The 17,621-nt window shown below is 29.1% G+C and overlaps 2 protein-coding genes across 4 annotated transcripts in view; one reads left to right on the top strand and one right to left on the bottom strand.

Annotated features, from left to right (window-relative positions):
* Positions 1-9,512, top strand: part of LOC101514585 (uncharacterized) — a 21,127-nt gene extending 11,615 nt beyond the window's left edge. Inside the window, exons 8-16 of the mRNA XM_073367446.1 lie at positions 1,670-1,882; positions 1,987-2,156; positions 3,194-3,458; positions 3,731-3,984; positions 4,465-4,753; positions 5,935-6,144; positions 7,048-7,217; positions 8,667-8,931; positions 9,180-9,512. Of these exons, the coding sequence (XP_073223547.1) occupies positions 1,670-1,882; positions 1,987-2,156; positions 3,194-3,458; positions 3,731-3,984; positions 4,465-4,753; positions 5,935-6,144; positions 7,048-7,217; positions 8,667-8,931; positions 9,180-9,433 (2,090 nt within the window). The 3' untranslated portion in view covers positions 9,434-9,512. The remainder of the gene's footprint in view (positions 1-1,669; positions 1,883-1,986; positions 2,157-3,193; positions 3,459-3,730; positions 3,985-4,464; positions 4,754-5,934; positions 6,145-7,047; positions 7,218-8,666; positions 8,932-9,179) is intronic.
* LOC101512948 (long chain acyl-CoA synthetase 9, chloroplastic-like) lies at positions 8,724-17,621 on the bottom strand. 3 transcript variants are annotated; one of them, XM_073367667.1, is made up of 12 exons: positions 16,957-17,621; positions 15,599-15,679; positions 15,046-15,309; positions 14,494-14,625; positions 14,209-14,382; positions 13,639-13,868; positions 12,510-12,627; positions 11,994-12,125; positions 11,579-11,713; positions 11,233-11,439; positions 10,127-10,303; positions 8,724-8,991 (listed from the first exon to the last, which is right to left on the bottom strand). In XM_073367667.1, exons 1-11 carry the CDS (start codon positions 17,398-17,400, stop codon positions 10,136-10,138), a joined length of 2,085 nt encoding a protein of 694 aa, XP_073223768.1. In that variant the 5' UTR covers positions 17,401-17,621; the 3' UTR covers positions 8,724-8,991; positions 10,127-10,135. The 3 variants fall into 3 exon arrangements, with proteins under 3 accessions (XP_073223768.1, XP_073223769.1, XP_004498337.1); XM_073367668.1 differs by lacking the exon at positions 8,724-8,991 and adding an exon at positions 9,220-9,406; XM_004498280.4 differs by lacking the exon at positions 8,724-8,991 and having other exon boundaries at positions 9,937-10,303.

Here is a 17,621-nt window from a genome sequence, read left to right as displayed (position 1 = left end):
GACCAATTATCTTTTTTTTTTTTTTTTAAAGTAGATTCTTCATGTTAGTTTTCGTTTATAAATCAAACATTTAAGTTAATCTCTATTAGTATTGTTAGTCCTTTTTGGTAGATTCGATTAAAAAAACCTACATACTTGACGATTTATAGATGATATGAAGTATGATTGAGATGAACTATGACAAGTCAACATCATGTCCTCCATTTTGTGATTACTTAAATCTAAGTCCCAAATTAGAATTTTACAAAACTCGGAAAAAGTTTAACTTGAAATTGAAAAATCAATCTATTGAAGAATCTTTGATATCCAAAAAGTAAAACTCGGAAAAAGTTTAACTTGAAATTGAAAAATCAATCTATTGAAGAATCTTTGATATCCAAAAAGTAAAAAACAGAGGGAACATATTGGTTCAAAAAGAGCGACCATTTAAAATTGAAGAACAAATCAATTGAAGAATCCTTAAAACCCAAAAAAGAATTATTTTAAGAAAATGTTGAAACCTAAAATGCCCACATAATATTGATGAAGATGATAACTTTTGGGGCTTGTAGAAAGCTAATTTGAAGAACTTAGTTACTGAGAGAGATAGTGAAAGACACTAAGTGTGAGAGGTGAGTTTGGATGAAGAGCAATTAAACATATTTAACTCATCTTTCTTTTGTTTCCACTTCTTTCATTTCATTCTTTCTTTAACTTTGGGTTCAGATGAACATTGGTAAGACAAAGAAAGAAAATCGTGTGGTGTGGATTATTTGGTTACGATACATAGAAGATGGATGGAGTTTCTATATTTCTTCTTTGCTTGAAGTTTCTTTTTGTTGTTGACCTATTTAGAGAGAAATATGGAAAGTGAAGTTCATCATTCTCATTTTCTTCTTTGTTAGTATTGTTTCCACAATTTTTTCATCAATCTCATTTTATAGGTTTGAACACTTGAGATTTTTTATATAACTAATTTAATATTTTTATTATTAATAAAGAATAATTAATTTAAAAAATATAATTTTATGAGCAAACTTGACACCTAACATCTGATATGGACACATAAATATTTGACTGTCACGTAGACGTTTTTTTCTAAAAGATGTAAATAGATTCAAATAAAGGACCAAATTGTGCATGATTTGAGAATTAAAGAACTAAGTTATACACAATTTGAGACTTGAAGAATCCAATAAATAAAAAAGTCTAAGTGGAAAACTGAATCAAATTTAAAAGCCTAAAAATATTTTAATTTAATTTATATTAATGGTTATTTGTTGATGTGTTTCTTTTTACACAAATTGTCGTCTCAAAATAAATTTTTTATTTAATAGTACCTCCGTTATTTTTTTAATTCTCATTTCTTTAAGAAAAAAATATTCATATTTTTTATTTGTTATTTTAAATTTCATGCTCATATTTTTATTGCCGTCAATGACACTCTTAGGTTATCAATTTTTTTATATATATAGTAATAGAATTTAAAAATGTATTATACTCTTTAGAGTGTAATTGAGTGAGTGGACCAAACAAACTATGAAAGATAAGAGTAAAACCAACAACAAACCACAAAACATCACACTATATCACATTATTGCTACAATTAGCAATTAAATCATCAACGGATTACTGCTATAATTACGTAGGATTTTAATTCTAATTTTAATCTGCAATTTTGTAATTTCAGCACAGAACTTTGGACTTCCCTATCTTAGCTCATATCTTAATTCTCTTGGGTCCAACTTCACACATGGTGCAAATTTTGCAACAGCAGGATCAACAATCAGGATCCCAAATAGTATTCTACCTAAGGGAAGATTCAGTCCATTCTCTCTTGCAATTCAGTACATGCAATTTAGAGATAATTTCATACCCAAAACAAAATTCATTAGAGATCAAGGTAAATTAATTAAGATTTTTTTATATTAAAAATTGTTTAATTAAGGACATGAATTTACCTTTTTTTTTTTTATCTTCTTCTTAATTTCTAATTTTTATCTCTAGGAGGAGTATTTGCAACTTTGATGCCCAAAGAAGATTATTTTTCCAAAGCATTATACACATTTGATATTGGTCAAAATGATCTTACCGCTGGATTTTTTAGTAATGCAACTTTAGAACAAGTAAATGCCACTATACCCGATATGGTAAACACTTTCATAGAGAATATCAAGGTAATTAAACACCCTTCATTCATTAATTTATTTTGTTCAATACTTTCCAAATATTGAATGCTAGGGTTAAATATACATTTCGAGAAATTTAGTGTAATTCCAATTATTCGAACATTAATTATAATTGAGGCGATTTTACGGTGAATAGGAGATATTTGAAAATCACTTGAAACTTCAATCACGATTCACTGTATCGGTTGAAAGTAGAAAAATCTCACAATTATTATTGTTTTTGTGAATGAGATGTCGACCTTAGTCCTAACTGGTGTTAATTCAAAAGAAATAAATGAAATTAATTTGAGTTGAATTTTTAACTACTCAATCAATTTTTCTTGTTTTATTTCAAACTACAACAAATCAGTTTATTGTCTACTTGTAGGATGAGTATGACAAGTTTGTTTTTCTAAGGAATACTTTGAATGGTTGTGGAAGTTTCAAGTAATTTTAAGTTCTTGTCCATCATAAATCACTTATTAAAGTGGTCGACTATAAAATTTTAATCTCAATATAATTTTAACATTTCAATTTTAGTTTCTGTAAAATAAAAATATTATTTTTAATCTCTACAAAATTAACATGTATATAGTTTTAGCCGCTGTTGTTAAGTCAATATATAATTTTTAATAAATTTTTTCAAACATATTTATAATAATATAAAAATTTCTTCAACGAAATATAAATTCAAATTCAATTTCTAATTTTTAATTTTCGTTCATTTTATCTGGAGTTTTTAACATTTGAAAAATTCATCTTTAATTCATAACAAATTCAAAAATTCTAAATTTTTGTAAATAAACTTTTGATAAAGTTAAATTATTTTAAAGTTGAATGACAGTTAATCATATTTCGTTTCAGAAGATACTACATTAAACTTAGTTTTATAAGACTAAAAAGTTGTATTTTATTTTATATACACTAGATAACCCTTGATATACATCTTTTGGGGACTAATTTCATTTTCTTTTCATAAATTTATAATTTGTTGGTTTCTCATTTTCTTGTTCTAACTTGATAAAATACACTTGTTGGTGATCTAGAACATATACAAATTAGGGGCAAGATCATTTTGGATACACAACACAGGACCAATTGGTTGCACTCCTTTAATTCTGGGTAATATTCCATCAGCCAAAAAAGATAGATATGGTTGTGCAAAACAATACAATGAAGTATCTCAACATTTCAATTTAAAGTTGAAGGAAGCCTTATCTCTACTTCGTAATAATCTTCCTCAAGCTGCAATCACATATGTGGATATCTACTCTGCTAAGCTCAATCTTTTCATCAATCCAAAGAAATACGGTACATGAGTTAAATCAACATGATCCCATTTTCTAGTTAAATTATGTCTTTAATTTCTATGTACTATTATTATAAAATAAATTTATACTGTCAGTATATTATAATCAATCACGGACGTCACTTTAAAAATAGTTGTAATAAAACTCAAATATTTCTAATAATTTGACGGTTGTGATTGATTGATAATTTAATTTTTTTTTATAGTGACGATGTACATAAATTGAATCTTTAAACAATATATGTTATTAATTGAAAGATTTATTAACATGTAGGATTTAAGCTTCCACATGTGGCATGTTGTGGCTATGGAGGGAAATACAACTATGGTGAAAATGCAAGATGTGGAGATACCATAAACATAAATGGTGCAAACAAATTGGTGGGTTCATGTAAAAAACCATATACTAGAGTGATATGGGATGGGACTCATTACACACAAGCAGCTAACAAGGCTGTCTTTGATCAAATTTCTACTGGAGCTTTCACAGATCCTCCCATTCCCCTAAATAGATCATGTCACAGAAAATAAACTTCCATTTAATGAGCTTTGTATGTTAAAAATAAGTTGAACTCTATTATGTGTTCAAATTCTGTAACTGATATTAAAGAGATAAATAGAAATCTCTTTATCTTTATTAAAAATAAGTGTTCTTTTAGTTATAAAGTCTTCGTTAAAAAAAATTACTGATTTTTTTCTTAAAGAACTAAGTAATATTTTATTTCGTTCGAGAGAATTCGAGTTCGAATCATAACTAGAATATTATTATTATGGATGAGTATTATTTTAACGAAAAAAAAAATTATTATTTTTAGTTTAACAACAAATCATGCGGATCACCTCTCTTAAAAAATTAGTATACACAGTCAAACAAAAAATGCTGATCTTTAAATTCAGATCTAGTTTGATCTCTTACTTAGTCAAGTTTAATAATAGTAAAAATGATAATAATCAGCCATAAATTTAAGTTTATGATTGGCACATTGATATTATGATGATGTTATATAATTGAATAGGTTCCTTTGTGGTAGCTTCATAAAAATCATGACATTAATTGAGTTTGTTAGACAGAAGCACAACCTAGTTGTGTCTTTGATTGTGGTTATTTTATTTACTGCACCAATATATGCCAAAAATGAATGTAGGTTCCCAGCAATATTTAACTTTGGTGCTTCAAACTCAGATACTGGTGGTTTTGCTTCTGCTTTTTTTACATTACCTTACCCATTTGGTGAAACTTATTTTCATAGATCAACTGGAAGATTCTCTGATGGTCGAATCATCCTTGATTTCATAGGTAACAAACATCATCTCTATATGTTTTATGTTGTCAATTAACCAATTTATCAGTCTCATTTTTGTTAACGAATTTCAATTAATAATAAATTATACAAGAGAATTTTGTTTCAGTTTTAGTTGAAACAATTTATTATAATATCTCTATTCTCATAGGAATAAGAGCACTGAAAGAAAAATAAAAATAGATTTTTTTTAAAGAAGGCCTTGTACCTATTTTAATAAAATGTAATATATTAGATTTAAAAAATAAAAATAAAAAAGAAAGAAAGACCCTGCAGTCTATTTAAATCTTTTCAAGGTGAAATAGATTTTTAGACAAACTTGCAAACCTTAAATTTTAAAAAAAAGCTAGACCTATTTAACTACAGTTTGTTTCACCTGATCTATATACATCCTTAAATATACTCCATTTTTTAGTTAGTATGATATAAAGTCCTATATTCTTCTTCTTCTTTTTTTTTTCCGCAAAAACAGAAAATTTCTAATATAAAAGAATACATACAAATAACATACTACAACACGTCACAATATACAGCAGCTCACATTATTGCTGCAATTAGCAATTAAAATTATTTATTAAAAAAAATATATTCATTTATTCAAATTTTAGAATGCATCAATTCAATATAAATTTAAATTTCTTAAAAAGAAAAAGATAAATATGTAAACAAACTCATAGTATCTAATTTAATAGTATAAAACGAAAACATAACATAAAACCACAATATGCCTACAAATATGACAAAAATACAAATGTTCAGAATATTTATATATCTGGATCTTTAATGTTGATGACACCAAAGTTAATGATTTAAAAATATAATCACTTAAAGGTATTATGTCAATATGTTACAAAATGAATATAGCATCAAGACGGAAAAAACTGCCGCACCAAGACGAGAAAATAAAAAAACGTCGCACTTAGACGAAGAAATTACAATAAAAAATACGAAAGAAAAATTAAATTTTTGTAAAATTCATTTATTTAAATAAAATAAAATAAAAAATAATTTAAAAGGATGATTCTAAACTATAAAATGGTTCTAAACTACCTCTATCAAATAGAAGAAGATAATTTATTTATTTTTTAATAGTTCGTAATTAAATTATCAACCGGATTACTGGGATATTTATGTATGATTTTAATTCTACTTTGAATCTGTAACTTTGTAATTTCAGCACAGAACTTTGGACTTCCCTATCTCAGCTCATATCTTAATTCAGTTGGGTCCAACTTCACACATGGTGCAAGTTTTTCAACAGCATCATCAACAATAAGAATCCCAGATAGTATTGTACCTCATGGTAAATTCAGTCCATTCTCCCTTGAAGTTCAGTACGGCCAATTCAAAGATTTCATACCCAAAACAAAATTCATAAGAGATCAAGGTAAAATAATTAACTTAATTACAATTTTATTTGTCTAATTTTACCAATTCACAAAATTAGTTTTCTATTTTAAAATTAGACGGCTTTGGTTCTTCGTTATGTTATTTTACAAAAAAATGACAATATAACATGTTTTAAATAACGTGACATATGATATAATGACGTATAATGTTTTCCACTCGTGTCTTCGTAATAAAACTTTCTACAAACTTAACTTTCAACTTCAAAACTTTTTTATTTTTAATTTAATTAATGACATATGAATAATTAATGCATCTAGATGGTTCTATGTTATTAAATTGTATGTCAAAGCATTTAAAATATGTCAAATTGTTACATTTTTAGTTCAATAATCTAAGAAAATGACCAAAACTAACGACTTTTAAAATAAAGAAATCAATTTCGTGAATTGATGAAAATAGAGGATCAAAGTTGCAATTAAACTTTAATTTTTTAATAAAAATTGTTGAATTTATTTGCCTTTTTTTATTGGCTAAATTACATCTGTGGTCCCTTAACTTAATTTCAGGTAACGTTTTAGTCCTTTATCTTTTTTTTTTTCCGACTTGGTCCTTTATTTTAATTTTAAGTGACAATTCGATATTTTATGTTTTAAAATTTCAACAATGTTATCCTTTTTTATACAAAAATTAAAAAAAAATCAATCGAAACTCATAAAATTAATTATATTCTTCAATATAATACAAATTTCATCAAATTCGTAACGCAAATCTTCAAATAAACTCATATTTTCATACTTTATTTGATATTTTTAGGAATAAAGGACTAAATCAGAAAAGAAAAAAAAGATAAAGGACTAAAACGTTACCTGAAATTAAGTTAAGGGACCATAGATGTAATTTAGCCTTTTTTATTTTATTAATTTCTAATTTTTATTGCCAGGAGGAGTATTAGCAACTTTGATGCCCAAAGAAGATTATTTTTCCAAAGCCTTATACACATTTGACATTGGTCAAAATGATCTTATGGCTGGTTTTACTAGCAATGCGACTTTAGAGCAAGTCAATGCTACTATACCCGATATGGTTAACACTTTCATAGAGAATATCAAGGTAATTAAACACACCCTTCTTTCATAAATTTATTTTGTCAATTAGTTTCCAAATATTTAATGTCAGGGCTAAATATAAATTTAGTGTAATTTCAATTATTCAAATATTATAATTGAAGTGATTTTTTTTAACAATGATAATCTAACATAAATATAGAAGAGAATGAAGAGAAAAGAAAAAGAGAAAGAATCTTTGGTTAGGGTTTCATAAACAAATGAACAAAATTTAAATTAATAGAGTTACAATGAATATATATACAAGAGAATAAAAATATCTAAAATACTCTTACTACTAATATATAATAACATTACCTAAAATCTCCCATCAAACATACGAAGCATTAACATGGGGCATCGAAAGTTTGTCAATTAAAATATGAAAACATTTGATGGAGTGCATCTTTGTGAATAAATCAATAATTTGTAAGGAAAAGGATGACGAGTAAGATGAAAATAAATCTCAACGTGTTTTATATTAATTGAAACTATATTCTGATTTTGATTATTTTTTATATTAATTGAAACTATATTCTGATTTTGATTAAATACTTTCTTTTGTATTAGAGGAATAAAATATGTATCCGAATATTAATAAGAGAAAAATGAACAAAAAATGTATATTACTTTAATAATATTTAATGTATAACTTAATATTATTATTTTAAAAAATATATATTTTGCTGTTTTTTTTACAAGGACTTGCTAACTTAAATGATTGTCTTTCAATATTTTTATTCATTTTAATTTAAAGGATTGTTTGGGCATAAGTTTAATTATTGATTTTTAATATGTGATGATTATGTTTTTATATATTTTGTGGTGATTTATGGTTGTTATATTTTAATTATTAAAATATTGTGGTGTATTTATATGTAATGAACTAAAAAGTAAATGACAATTAAATCAATTTAAAATATTGTAATGTATTTATATGTAATGAATTAAAAAGTAAATAACAATTAAATTAAGTTTATAATAGGAGTTATATTTTTTATCGTTTTTTAATTACAGCATATAGACAAAAAAAATTGTATAATGAGGAATAAAAAATGAATGATTTTTAGATGTGCAACATCATACTATTACATGACATATAAGAATGTGATGTGTCAACATAATATTTTGGGTGTTTATTTTAATACATTATATTGATTGAATTTTAAAGCACTGTTCATAATTGTTTTTGTGTGTGTGTTATTTTGAACTTGTACAAAGAAATAATTGTTTACTTGTTAGGACGAGGAAGACCATAAATTTCTACTTCTAACAAGTATTATGAATAGTTGTTGAAGTTCCAAGTGATTTATGAGTTCATAAATTTCTAATTTGTTGAAGTATTATGAATTGTTTTACGGGATTAATTTCTTTCTCTTTTCATAAATTTCTTCTTATTTGTTGGTTTCTCATTTTCTTATTCTATATTGAGGAAATTAACTTTCTGGTGATATAGAACATATACAATTTAGGGGCCAGATCATTTTGGATACACAACACAGGACCAAGTGGCTGCACTCCTGAAACTTTGGTTAGATTTCCAGAAGCTATACTAGATAGCTATGGTTGTGCAATACAATACAATGAAGTATGTCAACATTTCAATTTAAAGTTGAAGAAAGCCTTAAGTCTACTTCGCAAAGTTCTTCCTCTTGCTGCAATCACATATGTAGATATCTACACAGCTAAGCTCAATCTTTTCATTGATCCAAAGAAATACGGTACAGAGCCAAATCAACATGATCTTAGTTTCCAGTTAAACTATGAGTTTAATTTTCATTCTGTATCATTATAAAAAAAAATTATAGTATCAACACATCACAACCAATTATATGTGTGACTTTCAAAATAATTATAGTAAAAATCAAATATTTCTAATGATTTAATGATTATGATTAATTAATAGTGAATTTTTTTTATACTATGTATATAAATTGAATCGTTAATAATTGAAAGATTTATTATGTAGGATTTGAGCTTCCACATGTGGCATGTTGTGGCTATGGAGGAAAGTACAACTACAATATTATTGCAAAGTGTGGAGCTCCCTTAAACAGAGATGGTTTCAAAATTGTAGGTTCGTGTAAAACACCATCTACTAGAGTGATATGGGATGGGACTCATTATACAGAAGCAGCTAACAAGGCTGTCTTTGATCAAATTTCTACTGGAGCTTTCACATATCCTCCTATTCCCCTAAATAGGTCATGTCAAAGAATATAACTTGAATTTAATGAGATTTGTATGTTAAAAATAAAGTGAACCCTATTATCAATTTTAAAATAATTATATTTGTTTCCAGTACCAGCTAATCTTATCATTTTGACAAGAAACTAAAAACATCCATTCTTCAAAATAATCTTCCTTTCATAAAGTTCACCTTATAATACTGGAGTAGTATGTGGGAATAATGATTTTCAAAAATCTCTCTCAAGCTTAAAATAGGTGAAAGGAAGTTTGATCCCAGTCTCCTCAAATAACATTATTTATTAGGGGTGCTCATATCGAAAATAATCTAGAAAATAACTGTAAACCAAAAAAAAATTGAAATAAAACTGATTTTTATAGGATATTTTTTAATCTTCTTTTATGAAAACCGAAAAAAATAAACATACCTCTAAATGTGTATGAGGTGTCAGTTCATTGGTAAGAACTTGACTTTATAATAGTTCAAACCTCACTTGGAATGGTTGTAAAATGACCATCAATACAATTTTGCACGGATATGGAAAAAATGTATAAAATACAGGTGCGAAATTTCATTTCATGCCATTAAATAAAGATTTTTCTCAAGATGAATAGATTCTTATTACTTTGCTTATACTATTATTTTATGCATGATTTTCAAAATTTCTAGAGGGTTTCCCTTTTTTTCGATATAGAAAAACATGAACCTTAATATATCCATCAAAATACCTAGTTAGCCTATGAAGCGTATAACTTGAGAAGTTCTTCCTGGAAAGTCTTTCTGATGACATCTCTCTTGAGCTTGAGAGCAGCAGTGACTAGGCCAGACTCAGGTGTCCATGGATCAGAAAGCAATTTGATTTTTGCTGGAATCTCAAATTTTTCCAAACGAGCTTTCTTTGCTTCCTGCAAATAGATTAATCATAATAATGATTATAATAAAGGCAACAAACACACAGGGGATTGTAGTTTCTAGGGGTCTAATGTAAAAAGAAGTGGGATAAAAAGGTTATGCTTTTCATTCAGACTTGGTTGGAAAAGGGTAAAAAGTCTTTAAATATAGAGAAAACGGGTATCTCGACTTTGAACTTCTGTCACATCATATCAAATGTCTCATAACTACCATATAAGCTAAAATTACAGGACATGATGATTGCTTGTTTGAAACAATCCGTCCTTTAAAACATGATTGTAAATTGTGGAACCTATCATCAAGGTTGTTATAATCGTACAATTTACGTATTCAGGTGAAAAAAACACTCGCGAATTTACCGTAAATTCAGATGAATATACCCATTTTACCCTAATTTTAAAAGAGATCCAATTTTTTAAGCCCAATTCAAAAAACTCCTCTTTTTCCACTCTTCTCCAATAGGCTTTAGACTAACATTTACTCTTCTCAGAGTCAAAGGAACCATTCACTTCTTCTTTCTTTGCCATCTTTACCATCACCGTGAACGGCCAACAAGTGGTGGCAAGTCTTGAATGGTGGTATAACTTAGTTTAATTTGATACTAGTTTATGAGTACGAAACTTTAAGGTGATTTTTTATATTTTTACTTCATAATTAAGTTGAAAGTTTGAATTTTTGATGAACTTATGGTATTATAAAAGTATATATGTCCTTTATATATTAATTTTAATATAATTCTTTAATAAAAAAAAAGTTTGAGGTGATTCTGATTTCTAATTTTACTCTTGTTCATACAACCTATGATAATTTTGGATGTCACTCTGCTGTTGAAAACTGACTGTATATGTACCTAAAACCTAGAAAATTAATTTCTAAAAACATTACCACTATGTTGTTAGAGGATTTTGATATGAAGACATACCTTTACTAGTGACGCATGAACCTCCTTCGCGCTTTCTTCTTTAGAACAGAGTTCTGAAAAACCAGAATAAGGAATTCCTTGCTTTGAAGCCCATTCTTCCAATGTGGACTGAGAAGCCACAACAAGTGCCACACAGTAACTATGGAAAGGATCAGCATGCAACATAATATTGTCCACAAAGGAGCTCACAACAAGAGCTGCCTCAACCTGTATATAATAAATTAGTTGCAGCAGAGGAAAATTACAAGGGAATCACAATTTTGATCTTCGAAATTTTAAGGATTGGACATTTTTTAATCTTTTAAAATCATTGAGAATGGTACATTCTAGAAATTAATATCCATACCTTTCCCAAGGAGACATACTCTCCATGCTGCAGTTTAACAATGTCCTTTTTACGATCAATGATTTCAAGGCAACCATCTGGATGAAACCTCCCTATGTCACCAGTGTAGAACCATCTCATTCCTCTTTCATCAACCTGGACTCATCAAGCAAAAATAATAATAATACTAGTGCAGCAAATTCAACTTTTAGATTCATTCAGCAGAATCATTACAGCAATTTAGGCAGAAAAAACATGCTTCCTTTGTCTTATATTATCTATCATTTAATGCTATACATTTTAAACAAAATTATTGAGTATGCTAATTCCTATGGTAAAATAATCTTGGTCGATATTTATCCCACATTATAGTAGAATTAACAGATATTTATTGTCTTATCTTTTTCCCATAAAAAGAAAGAAAGTACATGGTTACCTTGTATGACTCTTTTGTCTTCTCTTCATTCTTGAAGTACCCAAGAGTGACATTTGGACCACCAATTACAATTTCACCACGGGGCATTGGTGTGTCATTAGTTAAATATCCACCTTCAGGCCAGTCGATTAGCTATGAAAACAAATTATCATATAAGAAATATTTTCTATATAAGCAAGAAAATGTGCATGACTTAATTAGCACGTGTAGAATCATGATAGAAAAATGCATGATTTAGTCTTGAAGCATTCCTTACATTTCACTGCTATAGAAGTAGCAAGACAGTGTGATAGAAAAAAATAAGTAGCAAGACAATAATAATGGTTTCAATTCTACCAAAATATATAAAAAGTGAGTTATAAATGCCCATTAATTGTTATTGTTGTAACTTGCAGTTTTCACTTTATTCTCTAAAATGCATCCCTAGCTTTAGAAGAGCTAGTTCCTTGCACATTAAAAAAAAAAGTACTTCGAGTAAAGATTTATGAAAGTCAAGTAGATCCAGTTGATGATTACCTTAATAAACGAGCAAGGAAGAGGTGGTCCAACACGGCCAACAGATGTATCATCAAAATCAGAGAATGTCCCACCAGCACAAGTCTCTGTAAGACCATATCCTTGACCTATTGGAGCACTGGAAATGACTATACAATATAAATATGACAAATCATAAATAAAAAAGTGGTGCAATAAGATAATAAAGTCTAATAATATTGTTTATAGAAGTAGGAAAAGCCTTGGTGCAACGTTAAAGTTGTTGCTTTGTGACCTTGACTAAATATGAAGATCCACAGAAAAGTTTCAATTGTATTGGTTGATATTGACTATCAAGCCCAATTGTAGCATATAATCCATAGGTCATATAGCATTGAAGAGCGGTTAATAATTGAACTTTTTGTAGCAAGACTCCCTATATGTTGACTTCTAGTATTGTTACAATTACCCAACTTCAGAAACTGCCACACTCAAGACTTAGTTTGGTTACAAAAGCCAAAACCTATAGTACTACACCAACACTTCAGATTGAAGGCATGTTTGGTGTTTGACAGTATCCATATCCGACACCAACGCAAAACTGACATGTGCATTCACATACTTAAATTCAATCACTTTCATTTTCTCAAATTATTGGTGTCTACATGTCAATGTCGTGTCCAGTGTTAATATATGTATCAGTGCTCCATAGCTACCAAGTCATCATAAAAAAATGATAGAACAGACGCTGAATATTTCTTAGTCTTCTTAAGCTGGTCCTCAGGATTTGGTACTATAATGCTCAATGGGCATAATAGAGTAAAATAGCTCAACTTACACTGGTGTAACAGTAACAATTTTTGAAGAGCTGCAATCTTTAAATACCAAAAATTGCACTCCTAACCCCCAAGTTAATGACAGGCTATTAAAGTTTGACATATTTATGCATGCTGTCTTTTATCAGTGTTTATGGTTGGAGAGGATATCAAGGATGATTCTTTGTTGTTTGACATGTTAGCACTTTGAGTTAATGTCTTTCTTGTCTAGTATAGCTTTTCTGATATTGATTTCTTTTAGGAGGATATCTTTCTTCACTCATTTTTTTCTTCTATAATCATATTACTTCTTCCAAATGAAAAATAATTTATATATATATATTGGCAAGACTGACCCAAGACAAATATTGATGAACTGTTGAGTATCACCAGAAAGGGGAGCACCACCAGACAGTATAAAACGGATACGACCACCCAGAATTGCTCGGACCTTTCTAAACACAAGAAAATCCCAGAGAGCCTTTTCCAAGCCCCAAGCTCCAAACCAGCTCCCATTAATTGCTTGCAACCTCCTCTCATATGCTAAATAAAACAACTTCTTTGGCAATCCTCCTGTTGCATTTACCTGCATTGGCAAGTCTTTCAGTCTTACTCTACTGATTGAAGAAAGTGAATCTTATTTTAATCGTAAAAATCGTTGGAACCAATAATTTAATTTGATTCTCTAAGTTTACAAAAATAACAGATTAGTTTTAAGATATAAGTCATCAATCAATTTAGTCCATATGTCATCTAGAAGGGTTAGAAATACTGAGTTGAAATGTTGCTCAACCCTACAATATCAAGGAACAAACTAGTGATTTACTTGTTTGAAAGGAGGTTTGATGAAACAAGCTTACCAACAACACACACATGAAGCATAAGATATAGGTAGGGGTATTCACATGAGTCACAAATCAAAGTACCTTCTTAAACACTCCATCGCGAACTCGATCAAGAATTGCAGGTACAGCTGCCAATAAAGTTGGCATCAAAACAGTAGCATCACCCTTTGTTCCTTTCTTTATCTTGTTTGATGTATCTGTTAGGGTCAAAGGAGATCCATAGCCTATAGCAATCCCAACAGCTGCCATCAAATTCTAAAATGTATTCGAGTTTATCAATACACAAAATAAATGGAAACAGAATGCAATGTTGAACTGAAACATTTATTGAATCTATTCCAAAAAGTTATATATCCCCCTGCATACCTCAGCTGCTAGCTCAAGGATATGAGCCATTGGCAAGTATGCTAAATATATATCCTTTTTCCCAAGTTTGGGAACAATTGTCATCACAGCAGAGAGTGTAGCTAAAACATTTCCATGTGTCATCATCACACCCTGTGCAAAAGAACGAAAGATAAATTTACTATACAAGAGAAAGAGAAATGGAAAAAAGTAATCACCATTTCTCTATTTGAAATTGTAAGGGTTGGACAAATGTAGTCCCAAATTTATAAAAATGACAAATTGGTCACTGAAATTGAAGATCCTCAATCGGTTTAGCCTGACTATCATCTAAAAACTTGTTAAAGACTCCTTGATGTCTATTTTATAATCCAGATTCATCAAAATTGATTGAATTGATCAACAGAGGAACTGAGTTGATTGACGACCTTCAATTTGAACGACTAATTTACTATTTTGTAAAGAAATGACACTAAATATTTCCAACACAAAATACTACTTTGGACTGTCAATCAAGTGAAAGGAATTAAAAAAACTGATATTGGAAGAGTACATATCTTAGATGTTTCTAACCTTAGGTAATCCTGTACTTCCACTTGTATACATTATAACTGCAACATCTGCTGAGAGAGGTAAATCAGCATCAACGGGATTTTGTTTACCAAGTATCTTAACATCTGAAAAGGATATGATTGTCCATCCATGTCCAACAGATGAGGCATCAGATGGGATATCATTATCCATGCATATCACACGTTTCACTGAGTCAAGTTGTCCACTAATATTTACAAGTGTTTTCAATTCTTTCTGCCCACAAATTACTGTTGTAACCTCTGTCTGGAACAAACGAATTTGAGAGTGAGTTCACAAAGAAACAAAGCAGCAAAAAGCTTTGTAGCACTGACACTTCTAATTGAAGGCGTGTCTCAGTTTCCAACACGTGTCAACACATTAACTACGTTCAGTAAGTTTATTTTTTCAAATAATTTTCAATTTGTGTTAGTGTTGTGTCCAGTGTTCATCCAAAAAGTACATGCAGTTGAATGAATAACATAATGGCTAAGGCATAAACATTTCAGTAAACCACAGCAGACAGTAAACAAGTGACAAGGGAAAAACAAATAACCTCATTCAGTGAGTGACATAAAGCTTCCTCTCCCAATGATGCATACATAGTTACAACTGTCACATTTCGCCTGAAACAACCCTGAAGGAAAAAACATAAGTATAAAAGAAAAGGAAAAAAAAAAAACAAATCAAATCAAATCTTTGTCACTACAGTTGAAGTAATTCATTATTTTGAGGCCGGGTAATTTTAAGAATCAACATAGAGAGGTTATATTTGCTGTGGGGGACTATTTGTGTTTATGTAAAAGGGTATTAGCACTGTGTTTACAGTGAATTTAAACATTGTTTCTGATGTATTTTTTTGCCTAATCCTAACATAACTTATGCTTTTTTTGTTACAAAATAACTTATGCTTTGTCAGTGCTCGTTAATACAATTTTTCCTTTCAAAAAATGAAAAATAAACTCAAATAATTAAGTGTTGAACCAAAGTTCCAAAATTGTTTTATTTAAAGTATGTTCGGTTTCAATAGAAAAAGAAGAATAAGGAAGAATTTTAAAGATAAGACAGATTTTAATCTTGTAAAAGTTAAATTAAATGTCATGTTTAATGGAATTTTAAAACTAATTTTCTTCTAAATAAACTGAACAAATAAATTTTAAAAATGACTTATTGCAATGGATGCTCTTCCTTGCACACTAATCAGGATCAAACCTTAAAGAAACCTACCAACTATGCCACCCAAAATATTGATTATACTAATTAATTATTGATTTAATTTGTATATATTTCTTAATTATATATATCTTAAAAAATACTCCCTCTATCTCATATTAAAAGTTATTTTAGAAGAAATAATTATCTCATTTTATATGTCATTACAATTTCAATAAAACGTCAATTATGTATTCCTCTTAACCATTATTAATATATTATCAACATGGTTCTTTCTTTCCAATAATTAATATAAAAAATAATAAAGGATGAATTTGGAAACTATATAATGTTTTTTGTTCACCATAAAAAGAAACTATATAATATTTTTAATAAAACGCACTGTATACTAATTAATCTGATTTCTTAATTATGTATCCACACTTCTAATAATAATATTTCCTTAAAAAAAAAGCTTATAGTAATGATATTGTAATGACACAATATCAAATATATTATTTTCAAAATTGACCGACACAATCAGCTACTCGATTAATTTCAAAATAATCATTACGTTTACAAAAATAAAAATTATTTTTAGTTTATTCTTTTCTTTTATATCATCTAATTAATATTATCTGCGTTATTTTGAAATTATTATTATTTTCCATTATGCATTATGGTAATGGAAATCGACAAGTGTTGTGAGTAGAGGGAGTATAGTAATGAATGAAAAATTGATGAATTAAGAATGTGAGCAACCTGCAAAGCAAGGAACCACTCTTCCCTAGTATCACCAAAGATAGCAACACGGTGTTCCCTTTCATGCCCCAAAGCAGCCAATCCAGAAGCAAAGCTTGAAACAGCATCAAAAGCTTCACCATAAGTTACCCACTCATAATCTCCCAATTCAACCTTCTCGAATCTTCTACTACCATCCTCACTCGTCTCCACTTCCTTCGATATAACCAATCGCGTTCCCAGCAATAGTCTCTCCCCGTGTTTCCTGCACGCTTCTTCGAATAGCTCCGCCAGCGTGCTCACTCCTTCCCATGCCGTCTCCACCGGCGATTCAAATCGGCTGTTTCGAATTGTTAGATCGGCGCCGGTGGAGTTTGTTGGAACGCCGCGGCGTTTGGGGTTGTTGGAGCGGAAGATGAGAGTGGCGAGAATGGGGAATATTACGGTTACAATGTAGGGATTCATGTTTGTGGTGGTTGAAGTAGTGGTTATGGTTGTTGACAAGTTATAGAAGTTACTCAAGAGTTGGAATTTTGTGTTGAAGTGAGTTTCATTATTTTATTCCTTACTTTCCTCATTTTGATATTTGTGGTTAGTGTTGAAATGATTGGTTAGTTTGGTTACATGAGATGAGATGATGAGATGAGAATGTTCATTTGTTGGTTATCTTCTTTTTTGGGTAGATT

Source organism: Cicer arietinum, chromosome 4 (genome assembly GCF_000331145.2).
Source record: "Cicer arietinum cultivar CDC Frontier isolate Library 1 chromosome 4, Cicar.CDCFrontier_v2.0, whole genome shotgun sequence".
Classification (NCBI taxonomy): domain Eukaryota; kingdom Viridiplantae; phylum Streptophyta; class Magnoliopsida; order Fabales; family Fabaceae; genus Cicer; species Cicer arietinum.
The sequence above is the reverse complement of the archived record's forward strand: the minus strand, read 5'-3'. Positions and strand labels throughout refer to the sequence as shown.